General features: G+C 41.6%; 1 protein-coding gene across 4 annotated transcripts in view; it reads right to left on the bottom strand.

Moving 5' to 3' along the window:
* LNPEP (leucyl and cystinyl aminopeptidase) overlaps window positions 1-20,176 on the bottom strand; it is a 97,347-nt gene that overhangs the window by 8,176 nt on the left and 68,995 nt on the right. For all 4 annotated transcript variants that reach the window (XM_065550192.1, XM_065550191.1, XM_065550193.1 and 1 more), the window contains exons 5-13: window positions 19,139-19,259; window positions 18,422-18,576; window positions 17,932-18,045; window positions 15,633-15,764; window positions 11,039-11,170; window positions 8,781-8,941; window positions 5,349-5,437; window positions 1,447-1,630; window positions 582-738 (exon numbers count right to left, since the gene is read on the bottom strand). In XM_065550192.1, the coding sequence (XP_065406264.1) occupies window positions 582-738; window positions 1,447-1,630; window positions 5,349-5,437; window positions 8,781-8,941; window positions 11,039-11,170; window positions 15,633-15,764; window positions 17,932-18,045; window positions 18,422-18,576; window positions 19,139-19,259 (1,245 nt within the window). The remainder of the gene's footprint in view (window positions 1-581; window positions 739-1,446; window positions 1,631-5,348; window positions 5,438-8,780; window positions 8,942-11,038; window positions 11,171-15,632; window positions 15,765-17,931; window positions 18,046-18,421; window positions 18,577-19,138; window positions 19,260-20,176) is intronic.

Genomic DNA, 20,176 nt, shown 5'->3' with positions numbered 1-20,176 from the left:
AGAGAGGAATTCACAAGCAAGATAAAGAACTAATTTAAGGGTGTAAGATTGTGTAGACCAGCCTGTGTAGACTCCTCCCTGTTTAAGCTACTCCCACTTAGACTACCATACACTTAGCTAGTGGGTGTAAATAGATTTAAACAGACTCTCTGCATCTGAATATTAGGCCTGTAGTCCCAATCTAGATGAAACTGTCAGGTTACAGACATACTAGTCAGCTTCAAGAACTTTTGAAATAGCAAATGTGGATGTTTTCTCCCCATTTCTATAGCAGAAGAGGACCTGGATTTTAAACAGTTTATTACTGAATATCTATTGCAGTAGCACATAAGAGCCCCAGTCATGGACCAGGCCCCCACTGTGCTAGGTGCTATACACAGAACAAGAAAACAGTCCCTGCCTCAGAGTAATTATTAACCTTTATTACTCAGGGCAGACTGACAGAATAGCCTTACAAATATAAGGCAAGCCAATGAGATTCCTGAATGTTGGTCCATCAGAATCTGTCCAGAGAACGCCGTTGTGAATCGATGTTATGGGAAAATACTTCAAACACTGATACAGAAAAGAGGAAGACATACCACTACTCTTGCAGCAAGATTCTGCATTCCTCTTTTTTCTACGAGGTCATAGATGAGATTCAGTTGGAACAGAGCTTGACTGATTGGTGCAGTGTGGTTCTCTTTCTCTAGGTAATCAAGCAGATGAAAGGCCTTCAACAGAGACACCTTTCCTATACTAAAAAGGTCAAAGAACACAAAAGGAATTAAAATGGACTCAAAGAAAGACTTAAGGATGGCATCTACCTTTGCACAAAAAACTCCTAATTAAAAAAAGAGCTATATCATGAGCTGGAAGCAAATGGAAGTAAAAATATATCAAGTGTTACTGTTCTTGTAATAGAACAATGATAGCAACAATCACCCCTTTGATTAAGGGGCAGAATTAAAATAAGGTGCAGCGCAGTGGTAATTGAAAGTAAGTGAAATTACTCAGATTAAGGAAGTAGCTGTCACAGAAAGGCCACCCAGAGTTCTCAGCCTCATTCCAGCCGCAGAGCCAACAGAGGGGTACATAAATGTTTTAATGGCTCTCTCTCTCCTGTCAGAAGCAACTAGTTTACTTCTCTCAAGTATAACAGATACTTTTGCTTTGATAGGACAAGAATCACAAGGCATTTCTCTCAGACTTAAAGAACATGTTGTCCTCCATGCCAACAGAACTAGCAGGTGTCCATTACAATACAAAGGGATGAATGATGGTATTAAATGAATGGAGATCAACATCTGATGTTTTATCACTGAAACTTCAGTATCAATGATAGCGGATACTGAACAAAAGTATCTTTAAAGCATTCTTCCCCACAATGTCCTTCAATATAAACCTTTGTCTTGCACAAACTTAAAATTAAAAAAAGCTATACTTCCTCCCAATACCAAGAATTACCCCACAAGACTGAAGATATTGTTGATCAGGTGAGCTCGGTCTTTGGTACTCAGAGCAATGGGATCGGTCCTCAGCAGGTTAATGAGAGTATTCCAGTCATCTTCAGCATAGTGCACTATATAATAGCCATTCATGTCCACATTGAACTTTACCCATTTCACCTCCTCCTGAAGTTCAATGGTAGCTAGTTGACACAGAGAGAGAGAGAGAGAAACCGAGACCCACACTGTTATGCTGTTAATATTGAACATTTTAAAAACCTATTTTCTAATGCTGAGTGTTTAGATTACTAAATGGTTTGGGCCCAGCTTACTCAGGAAGTCATTTCTCTTCTCCTCTATACTACTGCAGCTGCAACCAGAGATAGTATCTGAGCTGGAAGCTCCCTGGTCCTGAAAAGGAGCAGCAGTCAGCATGGTGTTGTGTGTGAAGGTCCCTTAACTCTGGATTGTTCTCCCCTCCTATCTGGGCTAACCAAAATAACCAGGCCACCATTTTCCACTAGTTACACCTGTGCATCCCTACAAAGTTCAATGGATCTGAATTACAACTAAGAATGTAAATAAGTCAGGAAACAGAAGGTGAATTTTAGCATCAAGGTCATAATGTGGTGGAGGAGAGGGAATCCAGTTACAACAGATGAGCCCTTGCAACCAAGAAACAGATTAGAAGGGAGAAGCCCTCTTTTTAAAGATTTATTTGGAGTATAGGTTGAACTGAGGGCAGAGTTTATCCCACTGGAGATAAAAGGTGGCAATTTCAAAGTTGTGAACTGCACAAATGTGACAAGACTGAATAAAATGCAACAGTTTTAGACTAGACTCATGCCTGCCAATTTGGCAATACTGGCTGTGACCCATCCCTCAGGGATATTTGATAGCAGACTGACCTACCTAATTAAATATTAATTGTAACTTTTTGAAAGTAGTTATCCTAGACTACAATAAGTGGTATACTTTTCTCATTAAAAAGTTTTAGGTTCAAGGGGAAAAGAAAAAAGATGTTCCTGCTGATTTGTGTTAATATGGTAAAACAACCAAATTCCAGGTTGTCATGACATTTGAAAAACACTGGTTTCCATACTTGCAGGAAACCAGCTTCTCGTTATTATAATTTATGTACGGGAAGGTGGGGGGGGGGGGCGAAGTAGCACATTAGTTTGATACATAGGAGTAGAGACAACCTAACACTGCCAGGAGGTAAAGGCCAATCTCAGAGCCATGCTATTTAATAGATTTCATTTGTTCAATCATGTATTACCATGAAGGATGGCTCACATCTCTAGGACCGTATCAGCTGCCATTTTAAACACACAAGGCAAACTCAGCATACACTGCAATGCAACTGATGCAACCGCGTATGACGTACCACAATGCAATGGAAACAAACATCACTGACTAATATGAAGCTTCCCTAGTAATCTCTCTCTAAAAATGAGGTGATTCAGACCAGGAGTTCAACAGCTGAATCTTCTGAAAATAAAAACAACAAAACCTTTGCAAGTGTATTTCCATATCAAGCAGGTAGCGGTGGCAGGGAAGAACATAAATAGGAATTTTTAGGATAGTAAGTCTTGAAAATCTTGTAAGAAATTAAGCAGATTCAAAACCAGAGGTTTGCGTGTGCTCTCTCTCTCTCTCACACACACACACACACACACACACACCCGCCCATCTCTTTGGTTCAGTCTCCCCCAAAAAAACACCCACATAATAAACCTCTCTCTAGAACTCAGTCATCATTTGAGTGAACATGATATTTCTCAAAAAGACCAGGAGTAGCCCATGAAAGCTTATGCTCAAATACATTTGTTAGTCTCTAAGGTACCACAAGTACTCCTGTTCTTTCTGCGGATACAGACTAACACGGCTGCTACTCTGAAACCTGTCATGATATTTCTGCGCCTCACAATGTTCAACACTATGTGAAAGACCACATGGTCTTGATCTCAGGCCCATAGCTGCTTGTGCAGCACCTGCAATCCCACATACGTGGGTTGTGGATCAGTCAGTGTTGTAAATGATCCACCAGTCCCATCCCACCCCAAAATCCGTCTTGCATGACCAGAAGGAATGCCCATGGAGTACAGCTTCACAGCACATAGGAGATATGGACCTCTCACATGGACTCACTGCATCCATCATATTGATGTCCATGCCTATTAGGCCTGTTGCTTGTCTATGCTTTCATGCTTTAGAACTGAACAGAATTGAAAGCCATCACCAATGCTGTATACCTACACTGACTAATTATACACATAAGCCTTCTTGAAGAGGAGGCAGTTAAAAAAAGACCGAAAATAAATCTTGCTAAAATGAGCAACCCAGACTTGTCTGACAGTGCAGGCAGTATTTCAGAGGGCTGCCTGGAGAAAAATACTGAAGAGCGAGTGTGTGTTAGTTGAAAAGTTCCATGGTGTAGTCAGGCTAGCAGTGGAGACCAGGTGGTGGGGGAATAAGACAGCTGCAAAATAAATGGTAATATGCTGTTACCAGAGAGAATGGAATGCAGGCAGACAGGCAAGCAGTGCAAAACTAGAGGAGAGTCACTGTTTAAAGATTCTACAGATCTCACATATGGGGTTCCCCTCCCCCCAGTTCCTGAAGTGACCTGGGAACATATATGACGAAAAAGAGGCATTCAACAGCAGTAACTATTCTCTGTTTATCAATGAACATTGAGGCTATCTGACTACTTATTTGACTAATGGGTCTGACAAGGTCAAGAACATGCACACAAGTTAACACTTTGGCTGAAAAGTAGTTTACAGCCTGATAATCTGTGGGAAAACCAACATCTCAAATAGCAGAGGTCCAGAAACAATTAAATGAGATTTTGTAAATCAATTGTGAAAATTAAATTTAAAAAAATCATTGTCTGCTTAAACTAAACTACTAGTAACGGTCATTTTATGGAAAATGAACACCTTATACTAAAATAGATATAAAGGTTTCAAGATCGACATTAAGCATTCAACTTCAATTTTGTATGGTTTATTTGAAGCAATAGAGATGGAGTGTAATGGATAGAGGGAGGGATCAGTATGATAGTAGGATTAAAGGAATTTTAAAAGAATAGATCAAATTCTCAGCTGGTGTACAGTAAATCAGCAAAGATCCACTGATGTCCCTGGCTTACACCAATGCTGGCCAAGTATTTTTAGTACAATACTGAGTAACAATCACTTTCATCATTAAAAAGAAAGTTAATCCAGCCCTCTGTACAGATTAGCACCTGGGGACTCAAAATGGCCACTGCAGCAAAGCAAAGGTGGGGAGAACGTGGGAAGGTTCCAAGTTCTAGACTGCCATACTTTGGAATATTAAAAAAAAAAAAAAAAAAAAAAAAAAAAAAGAGTGTTCTAACAAAGTAATTATTTTATGCCACAAAACAAAAGTAAATAAGGATATCAGAGGGGGAAATACACCTCCTCAGAGTCACGTGGGCTGTGTCAATCTCCCAGGGCTGATTCCCTTAAGTACACACTGCTCAGAGTTCACTCTACTTCCTCAAGGCCCCTCTCCCCAACCTGGCAACTTGCAAAAAGACCAAGAGGAAAAAAGACCCGTTTACTCTCTGTATTGTTATGAAGAATTAATACACTCCTGACATCACTGCCACTGAATGCTAATTACTCCAGGCATGCTCAGCACCACTGGTTCCTAACCGCATCCTTATGTGATAAGAAAGCCTAAAGCAACCATGCCTACAAAAGTGATTAAAATTACACTGTTTTCTGTGGGTATCATTCCCAGTTATATTCTCCTCTGCACTTACTTTATACCATGCATGCCCTTGGTCTCAAACCCTACTCAGGTGTGTGCAAACAAAGGCTGATCCACAAAACTGAAGTAACCGGCTTTCACTGTACATCCTAGCTACAGAGGCTTCAAATCACATACCTGACTTCTGGTCCAGTAAATATGCATAAGGACAGAGGAAAGAGCTGCAATTGCTAGTAGTGTAGGAGAGAGGAATATGCCACAGATAACTGTAAGAGAAAAATTATATTTTTTCAGACTTAAACAGTAGTCTAGCTTTATGTAATACGTCACATCCAATACAATCAGTTTTGTTGTTCGTCTCTCCTTTTTTTTTTTTTTTTTAATAAACTGCTTTAACATATTATGGCATTTCAACAAAATAATGTTAAGATATCTATTATATGCCCCCCATCATTACAGTATCCCAGTAACTTTCAAACCATTTTTAATCACATCTCCTCTGTTTCTCACCTTACACACGTAGAACTGAGGCACAGAAATATTAAGCCACTTGTCCAAAAAAAATGAAAGGAAATCTGTGGCAGTGCCACAAAACTGAACTCAGGGCACTTCAGTCCCAGTCTAGTGTTTTACCCACAAGACAACCTTCCTCTCTGAAGTTTTACAGTTTTCTATGGGATTTACGTAAAAAGTAAAAGGACACTGGTCATGTCCCAAATCCCTCTAACAAAGAGCACAAGCAGTTATACAAGCCAAGGATTCAAGATAATCCCATACTAGAAAAGTAAATATTCTCCTCAGCTTCCCATTAGGGTTGTCGATTAATCGCAGTTAACTCACGCGATTAATTTTTTTGAGTTAATTGCACTTTTAATCGCATTGTTAAATAGAATACCAAGTGAAATTTATTACATTTTTGATGTTTTCAACATTTTCAAATATATTGATTTCAATTACAACACAGAACACAGTGTACACTGCTCACTTTATATTATTTTTATTACAAATATTTGCACTGTAAAAAGAAAGTATTTTTCAATTCGCCTCATACAAGTACCGTAGTGCAATCTCTTTATTGTGAAAGTGCAACTTACAAATCTAGATTTTTGTTTTGTTACATAACTGCACTCAAAACCAAAACATTGTAAAACTTTAGAGCCTACAAGTCCTCTCAGTCTTACTTCTTGTTCAGCCAATTGCTCAGACAAACAAGTTTGTTTACATTTACGGGAGATAATGCTGCCCACTTCTTATTTACGTCACCAGAAAGTGAGAACAGACATTCTCATGGGACTTTTATAGCTGGCATTGCAAGGTGTTTACGTGCCAGATATGCTAAACATTCGTATGCCCCTTCATGCTTCGGCCATCATTCCAGAGGACACGCTTCCATGCTGATGCCGCTCGTTAAAAAAAATAATGCATTAATTAAATTTGTGACTGAACTACTTGGGGGAGAACTGCATGTCTACGGCTTTGTTTTATCTGCATTCTGCCATAGATTTCATATTATAGCAGTCTCGGATGATGACTGATCATGTTTTCGTTTTAAGAACACTTTCACTGCAGATTTGACAAAACGCAAAGAAGGTACCAATGTGAGATTTCTAAAAATAGCTACAGCACTCAACCCAAGGTTTAAGAATCTGAAGTGCCTTCCAAAATCTGAGAGGGACGAAGTGTGGAGCATGCTTTCAGAAGTCTTAAAAGAGCAACACTCCAATGTGGAAACTACAGAACCCAAACCACCAAAAAAAGAAAAATCAAACTTCTGCTGGTGGCATCTGACTCAGAGGATGAAAATGAACATGTGTCGGTCCTCACTGCTTGAGATTGTTATCAAGCAGAACGCGTCATCAGCATGGATGCATGTCCTCTGGAATGGTGGTTGAAGCATGAAGGGACATATGAATCTTTAGCGCATCTGGCATGTAAATATCTCGCGGCGCTGGCTACAACAGTGCCATGAGAATGCCTGTTCTCACTTTCAGGTGACATTGTGAACAAGAAATGGGCAGCATTATCTCCTGAAAATGTAAACAAACTTGTCTGTCTGAGCAATTGACTGAACAAGAAATAGGACTGAGTGGACTTGTAGGCTCTAAAGTTTTACATTGTTTTATTTTTGAATGCAGTTTATTTTTGTACATAATTCTACATTTGTAAGTTCAACTTTCATGATAAAGAGATTGCACTACAGTACTTGTAATGGGGGAATTGAAAAATACTATTTCTTTTGTTTTTACAGTGAAAATATTTGTAATAAAAAATATTAAGTGAGCACTGTACACTTTGTATTCTGTGTTGTAACTGAAATCAATATATTTGAAAATGTAGAAAACATCCAAAAATATTTAAATAAATGGCATTCTATTATTGTTTAACAGCATGATTAATCGTGCAATTAATTTTATCTAGGGCAAAACCACTGAGGGATGTGAACTGGGTTGCACACCAATTTCCACACAAATCACTATGAATTATTCACCTGAAAAGTCATCCTTCAAGAGCTATTCACCTAAGTGCAACTCCAAAGGGACATCCATGGAAAACCCAGGAAGACAGATGTACAAAACCAACCTTCCAATCCTCATAAAGGCAAAATCATTTTTTAGGGCCTAATTTTGCATGATGTGAAGTGCCCTCAACTCCCCATTAAATTTCAACTGTGGTAGAGAAAACCAGAATCTCATAGGGTCTGCATTTGAGAATGTTCTTGTCTTGTTATACAACAAGGATAAGGTGCCTGGTAATGGAGTACATTTGACAAATTGATTTTTGCAGTTATCAATTGCTTCATATTTGCACCAGTATCTAATGACCCATAAAAAAATGGTTTTTGCCCATGTATTCCTCCACTATTATGGATATTATTCCTAAACAAGGAATCTTTAGCTATTAAACTAACACACCCAAATGCTAATTTATGGTCAGTTTTAACCTTTGTAAGGGGGAAGAGCTTCCTTATCCACATTCTATACTGTCCTCTGTCAGCACTCAGCCTGTAGATTTGGCCTAGTAGGAAAATGTGCAGGTTCAAGAAGAAAAAGTTTCCTGGTCCTTTAGACACCACCAGCATTCCTCTGCAGAATGCTACTTCATTTGTTACATTTGCAAACTCCTCTCGTCTACCTTCTATCTCATCCCCATATACCCATCCTTTATGTGCCCCAACTACTTGAGCTTGAAGATTAAAAACTGCAACTACTTGAAAAATTTTTATACTTTAAATAGGAAAATGAATCCAAACATAATCCTGCCTGTTGTCCTATTGTGCACTGGAGTTAATCATACAAGCCAATTAAAAACCATCAGAAAAATGAATAAATAAAATTTAAGTTATGATGAACTCTGTTCCAAGAAAAAGCAATGCAAGGTCTATTTCAATTGCTGAGCTGGAAGCAGACAGGGACTCTTATTTTTCCAAGACAAATAATAAAATACCTCTGTGCATACTGCTGTGTCTCACTTCATTTATAACTACCTGCTCTTTAGAGAGAACTACTAGAGCTCTGAATGTGTCAAAGTGCAAGGAATATGCACTTTGAAGACAGTTAAATTGCATGAAAGTAAAAGGTAAATATTTTCTGAGTGCTGGGGGAGAATAACCTTGCATCTGATGTCCAATTTTCTGATTCCACACTGCGCAAGAATCTCTCCTGCTGGACATAGAGACTCTTTCCTTTTCTTTTAACAGTTACTAAGGGAAATCCTTTCTGCAGAATCCAGGTTTTCATCAGTTTTTTTACATCTAGTGTTCCATTTGTGATCTGTAAAACACAAAGACATTCACTTTCAATAGGAAGATAATGGGTATTCTTCATTTCTCTTTGAGAAATTCTATCCTCAGCTCACCACACAAGAGCCATCTTGAAACTAGTGCCAAAGTAAGTAGCAGGTTAAGCCCCTGTGCAGAATTATTCTGTATTGGCTTGCCAATTTTGTTAGCAATAACTGAGGTGAACAAGTGTTTTATCTTCTTGTTTGGATGGAAGAGATCCAAGCGACAGCCAAATAAAGGGAAACATGGGAATGCCAAGCAGGCTAAAGTAGGATGTGGACAGAGGAAAACAGAGCAAGTAACTTATGGATTAATTTTAAGGGGGGGCTGTGTATATGCACAGGGGTCAGCCTACCTGGAACAACTTGCAGGACCAGGCTCTAAAGGAAAAAGGAAGTTTATCACTGTTCAAATCACCTATATTACTTGCTATTCTGTCCATCTCTCTTCTTCAGCTGCCCTCACTGTCCATCTGAAATTCGAGTTACTGGTCTATGCCTACAAGGATTTGCACATCCTACACTTATGGAAGAGTCCTATAGAATTGAATAGGGGTTAAAAACTCAATAGAATTATTAATCCAAGGGAAATAATTCTCTGTAAAGAGCTTCTGTTAACATTTCTAGAGAAAGCTCATCATTCGTTCTTAAGTTATTTACTTTTTGATTGATTAGGGGTTGACTCCAAAAGGGCATTTTTCAGCTCCCTCTCATCTCATTCACCCTCTCATCCACCCCCAGTTGACGAAACTCTCCCTTATGCTCATCTGTGTTCTTCCTACACTTGTAAACCTTTTCTGTCCCAGTCTGCCCACTCTCTACTTTCTTCTCCTCAAAATACACTTTTGCCAAGAGATCAACTAATCCTAGTCCACCAGCAAAGTGCTTGTTTAATTAAACAAAGAAAATATCCTGGAACTAACAATGCTTGTTACCACCATCAATCTTCTTGCTTTCTTACATCCCATCTCCTTTGTTTCTGTGTTGTCTGCTCAGATTGCAAGCCATATAGGGCAGGGATCGAGTCTTCTTGCATGTCTGTACAGCATCTTGCTGGTCTACAATGTCTAGGTACCATGCTAGCCGATGTAAATTGTGTGCCATTGAAGCCCCCCCTAGTTCTAGGAAATTGCTGAAGTGTAAGTAATGCTCTTAAAAATTAATATCTGAAATTTTTAGCATGCTAACACTAATCTATGTTCTTATCTGGCTTCTATCACTAGAGCATCACTTAAATCCAATAAAAGCAGGAAGGACTCCAACAAGGGAAATAATTTCTCTTTCCTCCCACAGGAGAAGAGTGAAAAGTTTGTTTTCGGTTTTTCTTTTCAATGCTTTAAAAAGAGCCTCTTCTCCTTTACCCCAGTTCTTGAGGCTATTGTAGGAGCCTAGAAGAAAGAAATGGATTTTCCGTTTTGCTCTAAAGACAATGATGTTTATGATCAAAAGGAAACCAGATTTTATGGTTGCAATTTTCAGAAGTACTCAGCTTTGGCCTAACTGCTCCCACTGAAATAAATGGAGAGAGTTAGGTCATTGGTGAGTATTTTTAGAAGTCCAACCCAGTAAGTATCATTGGAGGAACGGAGATTCAAGCTTTTCTTCTGTACAAGGGCCCAAATCCTACAGATGTTTAAGCACGAGTAATTTTATTCATCTGTCTAGTCCATACTGACATCAGTGAGACTACTCACGTGAGTGAAAATATGCATATGTTTAAGTGTCTGTAGGCTCAGGGACTATAGCTTAACACTAGCAACATGACAGTTATGGTTCTGAATACCTTTCCCATTCCACTTATGCACTCTTTTTAAAATAATGCCGGGGAGAGGAGGGCTGGCAAGTTTGGCAGGCTCTCTTCTAGGCACAAACATAAATGAGCAACACTTGTGCATCTCCGCACAGAATTTTGGAATGAGTGATCATGAGCAGAGTGACTGATAAACCAGGTCTTTTAAATATATGCCTGCAATATATGATCTTATTTAGCAGCACTAATACAAGGAAATAGAAAATGTCTTTGCTTTTCACATTTCATTATAGTACATCATGCAAAAACCCAAACTAAGAATATCCAAGATGGTTACCTCATTCATGCTATCCCATAAATCATCGCTCCGGGTGGATCCGTAGCTGTGATTATGCAAATAATTCTCAATCCCAGCTTGAAAACTATCATGTTTAATATACTTTTTCAGCATCAACAAAAGGGAAGCTCCCTAAAAAAAAAAAAAAAAAAGTCCGTAAGAGAAAAAAGGTTTAAGAACCCGATTAAGGAGAAGCATGTACAGATTACAAGACTGTCAGTACCACTAGGAGATAATTTAGGAGAGAAAATTGAAATTTCGGCCCAGGGAGTTTAGTCTGAATGCAATTATTTTGACAATCTAAGCTGCTTGGGAAAATGTTTACAGATTTAAAAAGACACAAACAAACAAACAAACAAAAAACAATGAAGTTTCACTGACATTAACTTAGTCTGAAAGAAAGACTTTCTAATTAGTACCATGTGAAAGAAATGGCGTTCTAGTGGATGCATTGTCGATGGTTGTCAGATTTCATTAATAATACTGTTAAGTGCTGTACCTCACCACCCTTGCTGGTGTTAAATACTAATACGTAAGCAACTACACAAGATTGATAAAGCCAAACAGGAATCATAAAAGAAAGCGAGATACTTCAGTAAGTTAAAACAGGGACGAGAAATGCCAACAAGTATATTTACGGATGCTGCCTGTTTAAAAGCTTGAAAAGCACATGAAAATATTTTGTAAAATAAGCCTTTCAAACTGCTAAGTCTGCACAGGGCTGAATATTATTTTTAGATCTGTTTCCATCAGTGAAGTCATGGAGCAATTCATGTCTGCAGAACGACCTGGGGTTTTACTCAGTTGAACACTAGGATCCTCCATGGAAACATTCATACATCACAGCAACCCAGTCAATAAATGGCCCAAGGATAGACAGATTGCAGCTAAAGTGACCCTGACCCTGAATAGTTTATGTACGTCACATTGTTGATACTAAAACATACACTGGAGAAAGAATAAAGAAAACTGAAAGACCTCCGGGGAACTCCAGCTATTTAACATTTGTGCCTTGTCTACACTGGTAAGTTTCTGCGCAGCAAAGAAGCTTTCTGCATTGCAATTCCCAAGGTTTACATGCTGCCAAGCCACTTAGTGCACAGAAACTGTGCAGTTGCAGTGCTGTAAAAAAGCCACCCCGACGAGAGGCGTACAGCTTTCTATGCCAGGGCTACAGTGCCAGTGTAGACACCCTGGTCCATTACAGTTCTTCAATTGGCCTCCGGGAGGCGTCCCACAATGCCTGTTCTCACCTCTCTGGTCATCGGTTTGAACTCTATTGCCCTGCCCTTAGGTGACCAACTGCGAGCCCCACCCCTTAAATTCCTTGGGAATTTTGCAAGTCCCCTTCCTGTTTGTCGGTGACACGTGCAGTGGTCTCAGTGCATCTTTCCAGGTGACCATGCCTGCTCCATGCACCAGGCGATCCCCTCCTTGGAGCAATGCCAAGCTGCTGGACCTCATCAGCATTTGGGGAGAGGAGGGTGTCCAGTCCCAGCTGTGCTCCAGCCATAGGAATTATGATGCCTACTAACAGATTTCATGATGCATGACAGAAAGGGACCATGACCGGGACACACTGCAGTGCAGGGTCAAAGAGAAGGAGCTGCAGATCGCCTACCTGTGGCCTGAGGAAGGCCTTGGTACTGGGTAAGTGTAGGGAGCCAGGGTGGCTTCCCTCCGAACCTGAGGGTAAAGGGCCTTTCCCTCAGCCTGAGTGGGCGGGGCCAGCCCAAGCTCGCTCCACCCCCCGGAAGGGGAGGGGTGGAACAGGAAGTATAAAGGGCAGGGCCCTTAGCTCAGTGAGGGCAGCACCAGGGAGGGAGGCAAACACAGACCGCGGGCTGCTCCCTTCAGAGCCTGCTGCCACACCAGGGGAGGCCCTGGACCCGTGGAAACCTCACCTGGAGGACGGACTGGGGCTGCCAGGACTGCCTGCTGCCGAGTACCCAGAGGAACTGGAGGAGCCGGAGGGGGAGCGGGAGCTGCCAGCAGCCGAGTACCCAGAGGAGCTGGAAGAGCCTGAGCCTGAGGGGGAGCCAGAGCTGCCAGCAGCGGACTACCCCGACGCACTCACGGGACCAGAGGGATTCGGGTGAGCAATCGGGTAGGAAATAGCCCAGGGACAGAGATGCACAGTGGTGAGTCTATGTAGCGGGACGACCCCGCTGACCCAGTGGTGGGACCCTCGTTCTGCCACTGTCAGGGCCCTGGGCTGGAGCGCAGTGGTGTAGGGTGGGCCTGAGTTCCCCTACCCGGCAGAGCCACGCCGGGACCTTAGCCGGCGCTCCCCTGCCTGAGGGGCGCGCTACTGTCCTTAAGCCGGCGCTCCCCTGCCTGAGGGGCGCGCTACTGTCCTTAAGCCGGCGCTCCCCTGCCTGAGGGGCGCGCTACAGACTCAGGCTGGCGGCCGCCCCGCCACTAATTCCCCGCTGACGGAGGCGTGACCCAGGCCGGCCAGTGATCTCGTAGCTCCCCACCGCCCCCTAGCGGGTAGGTGGGCCGACGCCGATCACAGTAAGCCCTCATGGCTGCTTCAAACGAAAGGTCCCATGTCACCTGAGTCCATCTGCTGCTCTTTTAAGAAGAGGAGCAGCACTCCTTTAGATGGGCTTTGCTCAGGAAAAGCAAGCACCACGTGTGGGGGTCGCTATCGGGGAATCGCCCCTCCACACAAAGGGCAATGCTTGAACTGCAGTGAGGGCATCACCAGGGAGCACTACTACTAAACAAAAAAAACCACGACACTAGCTACTTATTACTAATTATCAACTATGTACAACAACTAGGCTTGGGGGGGGGGGGGGGAAACAAAAGCCAAAAGTCACAAGTTTGTAAACAAACACCACTGCCCAGAGTGCCAACTCCAGCTGATGGGTGGTACGAAGCAACTGAAGGTGGTTTGGGTGACGCAGCCTTATATAGCCAGGGGAGGGGCTACAGTCATGAGGCACAAGCGCCATCCCTCTATGGGTACTGCTAGATCTCTGGCATGCACCCACCTACTTAGAATACACATCTGTATCTACTTGAAGAACTACACTTACCAGGGCAAGAATAAATCAAAAGTTATTCAGTGCAATATTTAATATTTAGGGCCTGATCCAGAGTCCACTGAAGTCATTAGGAGTCTTTCCATGAACTCCATGAATAGGTTTTAGATCAGGCCATTAAAGCGTAGGATTTAAATGTGAAGTAAACCACTCTTAAAACCACATGGGTGTCTCTGAAGATATTCTGAGTGAAAGATTGGATCAACTGCAGTTCTTAGCCTTCCTATTGATTTCCCAGTAGCCCCTTAAAAGTAATCTCTTTATTAAGGTGGTGTACAATAATCATCTGGAACCCGAAAACAACAATCTGGTGCTATTTGGCAGTGCAAAGCCCCTGTCATCACACATCTTAGGGACAGATACCTATCAGAGCCTCACAAGCAAGGCAGCTTGAAAGTGACATGCTCTTGTGCTTCCACTTGAGAGAGCGGCGCACCAATGGAAATGTAGAGCCTTCTTTATGGCAAGCTGCTTCAATTGTAATGCTCCAATTGGCATCTAAGAAGTCCCCAGGGTGTTGGGATGATAAGTGTTAGATTTTAAGCTCTATCTATTTAAAAAGAAAAAAAAACAAAAAAGTCTCTCTTTAGGTACTAGTTTCCCACTTCTCACCCCCCAAAAAGCACAAAGATGATGAAAAGGTCAAAGTCAAAAGTTAACAAGGAAAAAAAAATGTCTTGCTTTTAAGTTAATGTGGAATACAACACGGAAGCTGAAAGAATAAAACAGGTTTAGCAAATCTAAATATGTGTTTAAGATGTGATGGTGTCAATATTTGGGTTTATTTTTGTGTTGTAGTAAACTAGAAGTGTTTACAGAAACTATGGAGGAGGAAAGTGAGGGACACAAACAATAGAGATGTGCATAAAATCGTTTCCTATGGAAAGACAGACAGATTCTTGGGTGCAGCTGAGTTCTGTTCAACACACAATTGAAATGTGAGAGGAAAAGGGTGATTTTTGACACTTTTACATCCTACTAATGCTGGGTCCAACCCTGATCCTAGGTCTAGTCCCTGACACAATTTACAACAATCTCAGGGCTGCCCTAATTTTCATCCAGCTATGATTGCCCTTAAGGAGTAATTCCAGGATCTGGAGATCACCAGAGTGCAAGGGGACTCCATGCCCCCACTGCCCCACCTAAGTCCCTGGAGGGCAGGGGGATGCGGTGGGGGTTGATGGGTAAAGTCATGGAAGCTGGGGTGGGAAAGGAAAGGCACAGAACCAGCTACACTGCTGGGCATGTATGTCTGTATACTGAATGGGATCAAATGTCTACTTATAGGAAAATAATTTAATCAGTATTAAAACACAGAAAATCCCTCATGAAATGTACAGTCTTCTCTAGAGATAAAAATAATGGAGGCCAAGTAAAGAAACTTGCACTTTGTGAGCAGCCTAACTTGCATTATAGCCACAAGGATAATTAAAGAAAAAGTTCCTGACAATGTGTTATTTCCCAAAATAAGAATATTTTGGAAAAAAGAGGTATACAAAACACAAAAGACAGAGTGATTTGTTAGCCTCTTCTGAGGTTACCTTGATATAGGAAAGCGTATCAAACATTTCTTCAATCTGCTCTGAAGACTGGACAGCAGAGGAGATTGGACGTGAGGCATTTAAGGAGTCTTTCATCATAGTCTTGAATCGTAGTTTCAGGAATTCTTCATCCTAAAAGAGGAATAGGAGTTTATACCCACGTGAGAAGTTAGAACAATAAAGGATTATGGCAAATTCTCCATAATTCAGAACTGGAACTCAAGAGCCTGGAATAGATAAATTAAGCTTTCCTTCTCCCTGCTGTCCTATTTACTTGGCACGGTAGCATAGTCTTCTGACCCTCTCCATTTTGAGGCTCAATCTCTCTTTTCTTCTCGCACTGGAGACAGGAAACCAGTCAGTCAATCTCCTCTAAGATTATCATTGTCAGCTCACTGTGGAACCATCAGCTCTCTTCCTCCCAAACTGCAGCAGCAGAAGCTTACTAATGGTCACATTCTGTTAAACTTTATCTGAATTGCTATGAAGAGAGCTACCATGCACAACTCCATAACCTACAAGAATGAAGAGTCCAAAGACCCAGTCTCTCCACAAAAACCTGCCTCTCTTCCAGGACTGGCTCTAACTTTTTTGCCACCCCAGGTAAAAAAGAAGAGTGCCACCCCGCCGTAACACCCCCCTCCCCTGCCGATTGCTGCGCCGGGCCGCCCAAACCCCTACCCCGTCCCCAAGCTGCCCAAAACCCCTGAGGGCTGCTCCGAGCCGGGTAAACCCCTGCACCCCCTCCCCCCGCCCCCCCAAGTGCCGGGCCGGCCAAACCCCCGCCCCCCTGAGCGCCGCGCCAGCCAAACCCCCGGAGCGCCGCGCCAGCCAAACCCCCGCCCCCCTCCCCCCCCAGCACCAGGCCGGGCCGCCCAACCCCGCCCCCACCAAGCGCTGGGCCGCCCAAACCCCTACCCCCCCCGAAGCCCAGCGCCATGCCACCGAAACAAAAAAACAAACAAAAAAAACCCTCGAGTGCCGCCCCGCCACCCCAACATTGGCCGCCCCTTATAAGGTGCCGCCCCAAGCACGTGCTTGGTCGGCTGGTGCCTGGAGCTGGCCCTGCTCTCTTCACAGCAGTGATTCATCTATAGTTAAAACCCTTGGCATTCAATAGAGGTAGGATTTCTCATAAACTGTAGGATTTTGTAGAGTCTGTAATTGGCATCATTTGTAACTTGATTATGCTGCCAGACACAGAATCAAGGCACATACATATTAAAGTCAATGGGACTCTACAGAGCCAAAAGGTTTGATGTAGGCAGATCCTTTCACAGGGTCGGGGTCATATACTGTAAAGTTTGTTGGTACAGGAACCAGTGTCTGCTATTTGCATCTGTAAAGCAGCCTGCACACCCACAGTATGATGATGTATAATAATCTAATCACCTGCCATATCTTCAGAAATACTGAAGTGTTTTAGCTAATACATTGTCCAACACAGGTTGATTTGGGCTGGCAAGGATTTATAAAATGAATAGATGAAGTAATTCCACAACAATTAAAGTCTAAAAAAATTGCAGTGAAGTCACTGGATTATAGATGACTTGTTAGGAATACGCACACTGAACATTAAACCTGATCTTGACACCAGAACCTTGAAATCTTTATTACATTTTAGATTTACATGCAGCAACTTTAAATAAACGCACTGAATATTACCAGAGTACCGTTACCTCCTACACTTAAAAGTCTGACCTACTACTATCCAACAGTGTGATAGCTGATATTGCCTTTTTTTTTTATTATTTCATTGGGGTTCTGCCTGGGTGCAGAGGTCTGCTAATGTGGTTACTAGTACAGGATTGAGTCCTTAGAGCACTCCTGATCAGAAAAAGAAAGAAAGATCAATGAATAAAATAGTCAAGTTGCTCTGGGGCCAACATATATTTTATGTGAAGATTTAGATACCATTTTCTTTAAGTGTGCATGCAGGGGGAGTTTGATAAAACATTTTTGGCACCACCAAGTGGTGAAATTTTGGCTTCAAACAGCAATTTTGCTTTTTTTTTTATTAAAGCAACTTGTTTGACTGAAAAGTTACAACCACAAGATATTAAATGAGATGTAGAAGCATGCAACATGTAAATTGCACAGTAGGTTAAAATACACACTCGTGCAAAGTATGATTCAGTGTTAAACACTAGATCAGTGATTAAACAAAGCAAAGAAGTTTTGCCCATTATTTTGTGCCCATGAAGAAAACATCAATTTATCTGTTTCAAAATGTTTATGTCAGAATTAAAAAGAAACCTCATTGATGGGACAAAACTTCAGATTTAGATGAAATACTCACAGTCTGCAGCTCTGGGAAAGTTCTTTCCATGGCAATGTATTCCATAAAAGTGGCAAATCCTTCATTCAGCCAAAGATCATTCCACCATTCCATAGTTACTAGATTACCAAACCACTGGGGGGGGGGGGGGAACCAAAAAAAACCCAACAGTTTTTAATTGTGCAAGATGTGAGAAAGGTCAGTCAAGTTTCAAGATCATAACAAATGTATAATCCAAATAAGGAAAGATACTTTATGAAGGGCTACATTGTGGTTTTGCCACAAGTCCTATGTATAGGGCAACACTTAGTCGTGCTTCCCCACGAACAAGCTAGAAAAGAGATTATGACCCAGAGGTCTGTAACTTTCAGTTTCCTGCTACACCAAGAGCAAAATACCCACAAGCTCTATATCCGGTGCAGTGCAGATCCTAGGCAAGTGTAACAGGGAAGGGGGAGTGTTAGAGTGAGAGAAGATTGCACTGTTCAAATACAGCATCTCAATCCAGTACCTGATGAGCCAGCTCATGGGCAATCACTGCAGTTACCAGCTTTTTATCCATTGCTGAAGACGTTTTATCATCATAAAGGAGTGTTGTCTCTCTAAAGGTGATTAAACCCCAGTTTTCCATAGCGCCTGCCTGGAAATCAGGAATAGCTACCAAATCTAGGGAGGGAGGGGAAATAAATAAATGAACCAGACAATCACAAGTTACAGTAATGCTGCACTTCAGATCTACCTGTTCTACCACATCTATATCTACAGATAGATTGCTATCAAACTTCACTATTTAGACACCAATGCTGCAAACACTACATACTAGCTATAGGTAAACAAGTAGACCCATTGATTTCAAGAGCAATTACGTACGGAGAAACAGTTTTTCAGGTTTGTGTCAGTTAAATATGTCACACACAGAGAATTCTCTATGTCCCTATCTGAGCACCTGGTGTTAAATGTACAGCAAAACCTTCTCCAGAGGACACACTGAATTGGCCTTTCTTACCTTTAAGCCAAAGGTTTGCAAACTTCTTGAGCCTGAGACCCATTTCCCACACACTCATACAAGCCTAGCTAAACAGGTATTGAATTTTAATATTTTTTTTAAAGTCTGGTTTTGGAGGGGTTTTTTATTCTTAAGTTATTTTTATTTTGAAGAACCCTCTGAAGTATGGAAAAAACTGCTACTTATTAGAAAATATATGAATGATAGATGAAAATACTTTACCTAATTTTTGAAGAGGATACTCTATATGAAAATACTTCTGATAAAACTCCAGGAGCTTCACTGCTGTGTCTAGGGCATGCTCAACTTGGCCTAGCTTCTGTGGCATGGCATATATAGATACCTGGCAAAATAAAATGAGAAGCAAGAAAATATTTCATGGAATGAATCACACACAGCAAGAGAGGGAAGTGGTAGGCAAAACACTAAGTGGATAGGGGCAATTCCCTGGCCAGTTTTAAGGAAATATATATAAAAATCACATTCATTTGATATCAAAATGTTTGAAGATTGTTGTTGCTTCTTTTATTCATCATCAATTGACCCTGTTTGAGGTATATTTATCCCCCAAATGCATGGGAATGGGTGTAATGCTAGTTTGAGTCCTGATGCACAGGTTAAGCATTTGTTGATGACAACTCTAAGAATACAATTCTCCCAGGAGTTACTGTTCTTTGCACCATTTAAGCCCTGAGCTGGGGTAAACTGGATGAAGTGGAGAGGGCAGGACAGAGATTCCATACATCTTGTGAGCTTGAGGGTCTCACTGTAACAGCTCCAAAGTAGCTAGAAACAAGGGGATTATTGGGGAGAGGCCACAGGAATCTTGTTTAGGTAGATCCAGTTGCTCCAATCCCTCCCCACCCAGTACAGTAGGTATGGAGAGATAGCAGCTGCTATTTCAGCTGCTGAGATGCTGTGTTCCACTCCGATGACTTGACTGTGGGAATGCACAAATTCTAGCCCCTTTAGTTTCCATTCAAAATCCAAAAACATTTCAGCTGGATGGCTAAGGAGGCTCTTTCATCTTGAGTGGAGAATTCTGAACCAATTACATGTGCTGAAGAAGTTTGGGTTGGCCTTTCTAGAAATACTAAAAGTTTGTCACAGCAGCAGTACTAAGCACCATTTAAGAGTTTTAAGTGCTCATTAGCCCATATTTTATAAATATAGTCATTTAAAGAAAGCACTTTATGTTCGATCCATTTTCCACATTAAAGTGTTCATGATGCAAAAGGGAGTCTCAATACATAACATTAT

The sequence above is a fragment of the Chrysemys picta genome, chromosome 6 (genome assembly GCF_011386835.1).
Source record: "Chrysemys picta bellii isolate R12L10 chromosome 6, ASM1138683v2, whole genome shotgun sequence".
Lineage (NCBI taxonomy): Eukaryota > Metazoa > Chordata > Testudines > Emydidae > Chrysemys > Chrysemys picta.
Note: the sequence above shows the minus strand (reverse complement) of the source record. Positions and strands in the feature narration are given on the sequence as shown.